This window comes from Setaria viridis, chromosome 3 (genome assembly GCF_005286985.2).
Source record: "Setaria viridis chromosome 3, Setaria_viridis_v4.0, whole genome shotgun sequence".
NCBI classification, from domain to species: Eukaryota; Viridiplantae; Streptophyta; class Magnoliopsida; order Poales; family Poaceae; genus Setaria; species Setaria viridis.
The window spans coordinates 30,620,329-30,626,336 of NC_048265.2; the positions used below are offsets into that span (position 1 = coordinate 30,620,329).

The 6,008-nt window shown below is 44.6% G+C and overlaps 1 protein-coding gene across 1 annotated transcript; it reads right to left on the reverse strand.

Moving 5' to 3' along the window:
• Nucleotides 1–1,493: 1,493 nt before the first annotated feature.
• LOC117847063 (uncharacterized) lies at nucleotides 1,494–4,783 on the reverse strand. Its single transcript, XM_034728214.2, has 2 exons — nucleotides 4,202–4,783; nucleotides 1,494–2,136 (listed from the first exon to the last, which is right to left on the reverse strand). Exons 1-2 carry the CDS (start codon nucleotides 4,482–4,484, stop codon nucleotides 1,754–1,756), a joined length of 666 nt encoding a protein of 221 aa, XP_034584105.1. The 5' UTR covers nucleotides 4,485–4,783; the 3' UTR covers nucleotides 1,494–1,753.
• Nucleotides 4,784–6,008: the final 1,225 nt, after the last annotated feature.

Consider the following 6,008-nt stretch of genomic DNA (forward strand, 5'->3'; position numbering starts at 1 on the left):
GGAAGATGGGGAAGGGGCGACTACGCCGAACATGTTGGCAGATGTCCATGTAGTGCTCGTTAGATCACGTTCAAGACAAGAGTTCGGTCGGTGATTCGGTGATGTGATCACCAAGGTCGCGGAGGGAGTCTTCCATGGTCTTGAAGCGGCGACAGTATTGGTGATGGAGAGGTCCCCCCTGGGAGAAGTTGCGGAACTCAGCATCAAGGAAGAGAGACCGTGTCTCTTGATTGCCGAGAAACTGAGACTTGAAGGAAAGCCATGTGGCACGAGCAGTGGCATCACGCTCCATGACCGAGCTCGGTGGAGAGAGTCCCCATGAGTTAGGAGCGAACCACGTAGTCCATGTGCACCCAATCTGGAGAATCAAGGGCGATGGTGTCGGAGAGGACGTCAGGCTGCAAGGAGTACTTCCCAAGTGTCAGCAGAAAGGACTCGCACCACAGAGGGAAGTTGGTGGAGGTGATGTCGAGGATGATGGGCATGAGGTGGCAGATGTTCTTGACCGCCATAGCTTGCGCATGGAGGATAATTAGTGCAGCAGCCTCATGCTGGAGCAGGGCTTCACGAGGGAAGCTGTCGACATCAGAGATGTCATCGTTGTCGGGGGCCTCGGACTAAGGTGGATTGGATGTGGTGGGCTCCTGGGCGGCGCGCGCGGGCCTCAGCCACGTCACGCTCCTCGAGTGCAGCAGCCACCTCGCGCTCGGCGTCCTCAGCGTTGGTGAGCATAGCGTCACGGGCGGCCTTGGCTTCCCATGCAAGCGCTTCGACGACGGCCTGCTCCTCCTTGGTGAGGGCACAATTGTTGACGGGGGAGGCACTGCCAGCAGCTGCGCCGGAGGCAGCGGTAGGGGAGGGCGTGGCAATGGCTGGCGGGACAAGGCCCATCATGGCTGCGATGGCACGCACGCAGCTGGAAGGGGCGCAAGGGCGCACGCCGGAGAGAAGAGTAGTGCTGGGAAGAACGGCACGCTAAGATGCTGAATCAAGTACAACCCGGACTCGTGATACCATGAAAGTAATAGAATTGCGTGAAATAGTAGATTGGATTGATAGAGGGATTGCCGTACATATATAAAGGGGTGAGGAGATCTTGAGGTTTATGGAAATAGAATTAATCAAGATCTCCTCATATCCCTCTTAACTATCTAGGGCTGGCCAGCGCTAGGCGCCTGAGCTCAGGCCCAATACACACACATCCTCTGCTTTTGAATATATGACATTTTAGATCAAACTAAATAGTTTAGAAATAAATTGTTAACTTGCTCTCTTTAAAGCTATATTAGTTTGTTCTAAATATCATATATAAAGAAAAGGAAAACTAAAGGGAGTACTAACCAGCGAAGTGCAGCCAGAGCACGAGGACCTATGAACTTACTGCATGACTTGTTTTATCATACCTTGCAGGATTCAAGAATCCTTATGGAACTTGACCTAGGACAAAATTTAGCAGAAAAAGATCCAAAACAAGATACAGACGAGAAAAAAAATGAAGTTTAACAGATAGTTATTTCACTAACACTTAGTAGCATCTGAAAATTTATAAAATGTTATAATGCAGAAGTGAAGTATATCTGTAATATGGGCATACGGAATAAATGAATTGCTCATACATACACGTCATCCTTCTACTCAATTACAAAAGTCATTATTATACTAACACTGGAACACACGACACAACCATGTGCAGCTAACCCTATAGGTCGAAAATTTACAGTACATCAAGCTCTCCAAAATTGCAGAATTTCCTTTACGAATTCTTCTTTCCGTCAGAATGGGACATGCGGAGGTCAATTGACTGCAGTTGGTTCCTCAAATCCCCGTTCTCTGCAATGAGACGGTCATACTCCATAAGTAATCCTTCAGATTGTTTCTGTAAAGCAACAGAATTAGCTTCAGCAGTTTTTAGTTCCTCTGTTTTCTTTTGGGACTGGTTCTTGAGCAATTCCACTTGTTCCTTCAAACTAGCAATCTCTTTCTGGTATCCTTGAATCTCCTCGGTGCCTCCAAGTTTTGCTTCTTCTAATGTCCGGCTCTGCTTTGTTACAGCCTCCATGTTTTTGTTCATCGTTCTCAACTCTCTAATATAGTGATGTAGCCGGTCAATAATTAATCCAAGAAACAGAGAATATCCTGCAAGAAAGAGAGCAAGCATTTAAGTTTTTGTTGAATATACAAAACAGTAATTCTAGAAAGCTAATTACTCTAGTTCCAGAAATATGAATGACTGAAAACAGGTAAAAATATGGCTATTATTTTAAAGGGCAAGCATTGGTCTGAACTGTAACTATTGCCAAAAGCCGATGGGTTTGAAATATTTACATATAACTCTTTAAACAGCATTAGAACAAAATCAAATATGTTAATGGGAATAAAAAAGAAGAAAGCTTTAACAAATCAGAGTACAAATGTAGAAAGTTTAAGCACATTGTCTGTCACTAATGCCTGTGAGTTTGAAGGGCTTGCACATCAAAACGTGCTAGGAGGATTATCAAAATCAAAAGGGCCTTTGCCAAAAGAAATAGGAAAACAAATTGCATTTAAAAAGAATAATATATAAAGGACTTCCAAAAAAACTACTATCCAGTGTTTACACATACAACCTATTCGTACAACTTTACAACTATACAATCATAGGGTCAAATCTCTTGGGTGGCTCATTCACTTTTGAATCAACAGGCAAAAACATCTTGTTGTAACAGACTTGTACAAACGGGTTGCATGTGGCCAAAACACTTTGTTGTAACAAACTAGTAAAAGTGGGTTGTATGTGGCCAAAACATCTTGTTGTAACAGACTTGTACAGATGGGTTGTACGTGAAGCATGTCAATCACTAGACTAATTTTATCCAGTACAGAGAAAAAGATTAGTCAGAATCTGAATCATTTGTTCTGTGAAGTGCCTCAGTGGGAATGCAATGTGGAAGGACCTCTTAGTCACTAACAAAAAACAAGAAATTACAGGTTTTGTAATGCAAAATATTTTTGCATCACTAAAGCAATTGATAAAGGTATTCTGATCAAAACAGCATGCTTCCATAGAGTGGAGGGGGTACAAAGGATGCTAAGATAACTCTGATCATAATGTAAGAAGCTAGTTCTAATTCCTTCATAAATCATAATGTAACCGGATCCAATGTGCATATATGAATATGATAAAAATATGCAAGTAAGAATATTTCAGATTACATATTCACATCGTTATCGGTATTAGCAACAAACATTAGGTTGCTAAAATATGGACATTAGACATTTGTTTAAAGTATGGGCAAGATTAGCTATTTAGCATCAACAGGTGAGCTATGTGACCAAACTATGAATTCAACAAATTTCCCCCTGATTACTGGGAATTGTTCCCCGGAAGTGCCAACCCATGCTCAAGAGGTGTTCAGAGCAAATCCAAATATATTTTTCATTGTACTTTCAGATGTGACCGTGGAGCCTGAACAATGATCAGAGTGTCCCATTCCAACATGAAACCTTTGCCGAATTCTAACTTGGTGTTATGACCACAGCTCGTTAGTACAAGTAAAGCTCCAGCGAGTAATGTCTAGATGAATAATCCCGTTGCAATAGCCTGCTAGTAGTATTACACTGAGGACAATATTGCACTAGCAAATTGAACTTCGGTTTTTACTTCCGTAGTGAACAGGCATTTTTCTATTTCCGTAGTGTATCTGGTCAAGAACATAAAAAAGAGGTGTAATAATATGCAGACATGCCAAAGGCAAATTCAACTTCGGTTTTTACTTCTGAACAGGCATTTTTCTATTTCCGTAGTGTATCTGGTTAGAGCATCTTGGAAGTAGTGAACGGGCATTTTTCTGAACAGGCATTTTTCTATTTCCGTAGTGTATCTGGTTAGAGCATCTTGGAAGTAGTGAACGGGCATTTTTCTATTTCCGTAGTGTATCTTGTTAGAACATTAGCATCCAGCGATAGGTTCGACTTTTCGTGGGAGCAATAATATGCGGATATTACATGTCCTATATGATTTTACAACTTGCTGCTAATTAAATTTGCTGTAGAAGTTGGCAGAAATCGTAAGCGCCCCACCACGAGAACAACTCACAATTTGTTGTCCCCCCATTCGTTTACCAATACAGGTGTGGTGTGGTGTGGCGATCTCAAATCGCGATCCACGAACTAAAGAAGAAGGGGAAAAAAAGAGTAGAAGGAAATCAGGTAGCAGAATTACCCATGAGCGACGCCTCGAGGAGCTGCCTGCTGGCGAGCACCTGGTCGGTGGGGGTGAGCTGTCCGAGCTCCCCCGCGCGGCGCCTGATCTTGGCGACGCTGAACCCCGCGGATGCCAGGACGAGGAGCATGGTGGCCGCGACGGTCCTGGCCATGACGGGCCCGCGCCCCCGCTTGGCGCGGTCGATGGCAAGCAGCGCCAGGCGGCGCGCGGGCGTGCGGAAGAGCAGCGCCAGCGCCAGCGCCGCCTCCGCGGCCAGCAGCGTGAACAGCAGCTGGATCATGGCTGGCGACGGGCGACGCCCCCGCCGGACGGTGTGTGTGGGGGGGCCTTGGGGAGTGGAGCGAGGAGTCTGGGGATCTTGGCCCCGGGGTGGGGGTCTGGGGTGGATTGGAGTTTTGGAAGGTTATGCAAGAGATTAGGGAACCCTAAAAATATTCGTCTATCCTAAGATAGCTAGATCTTTTGGTCTCTTATGAAGAAAGTTTGTGTTGGGGAATCGGCCATAAGTCCTAAGCTCAAGGGACCGTGCGATCCCAAAAAGTCCCAAATTTGCTAGGGTCCCTTCGAACACGGACAGACGTGGCTCTCTCCCTCTCTTCTCTCTCCACCCGGAAGTACAAGACAACAGGCACTGGCGCATACCCAGGAAAGGTACGCGTAGGATGCCAAAGAACTCCCGAGAGGAACGGGGTCCCCTGGCCTGAAACGATTAGCGAAGTTGATGAGACTCCACCATCAACTTCCACAAGTGTCACACCCGATTTTAAGGATAAAATCGAGTGCATTAAATACATGTGCGCCAGGATCAAGTTACACACATGTACGACAATAGTGAATAGCAAAGACAGTGCTAAAGCGAATAGAGAGAGTATTAAACATTATTACATGATCGAAAGTCTCAATAAAACATAAGCCTAATTTATTACGCAGCGGAACTCCAAAGACGATGACGACTCCACAGGGAGCTGACTGAAGAAACTTACACCTAGAACTCCTCAAAGTCATGTAGATACTCCTCTTCCCAATTAGCTTGGTTTGAACAGTGGTTTTGCAAGGGTGAGTACACTTATGGTTGGTACTCAACAAGTCGTGGGGAATAGTGTAGTGTAAGGCAAATTCAAGGTACGGCTAAGGCATAATTAGCATTCGCTTTTAATTAAGTTGGTCAAGTTTTATTAGCAATTAACTAAGTATAAGTTCATACCACCTAAAATTAAACGTGGTCATAATAAAGTAAACAACATATGCATGAGATGACAACAAGTTAAATCCATCTTCCAATAATATTATCATGTGAGGGTCCAGGCCGCTCTTAACCGTGAGCACGGCTGATCGATCAGTTTTACACTCTGCAGAGGTGGCACATCTTTACCCACAAGTCGCGTAAAAGTTCAAAAGAACTTTGGACCCAACCATGCGGTGTTTGCAAGGCACCATACCACACTTCCGAGGTGTGATTGCATAGGGACGCTACGAGGCCTTTACAAAGATTCATTAGTCAGTGGTAACCCGCTGGCGTGCACAACCCATCCCAGGCAAAAATGCAACGACTCAGTCCCCCCTCTTGCCTCATCACGATAAGGTCACCCCAGACTAAGGTTTCTAATTATTCAGCCAAGACCAGAGCCATTTAGTCTTGTGGTAGCACTGTTTTCCTGGGTGGTTCTCCATGTTCCGATTAAACAGTAATGATCTTATATTAATGAAAGGTATAACAGAAGTAAAGCAAGATTAAACATTGTGTTTAGTTAAACCACCATACCAAGTAAGCACTAAGCATGAACTACCCAACATAAAGTAAACT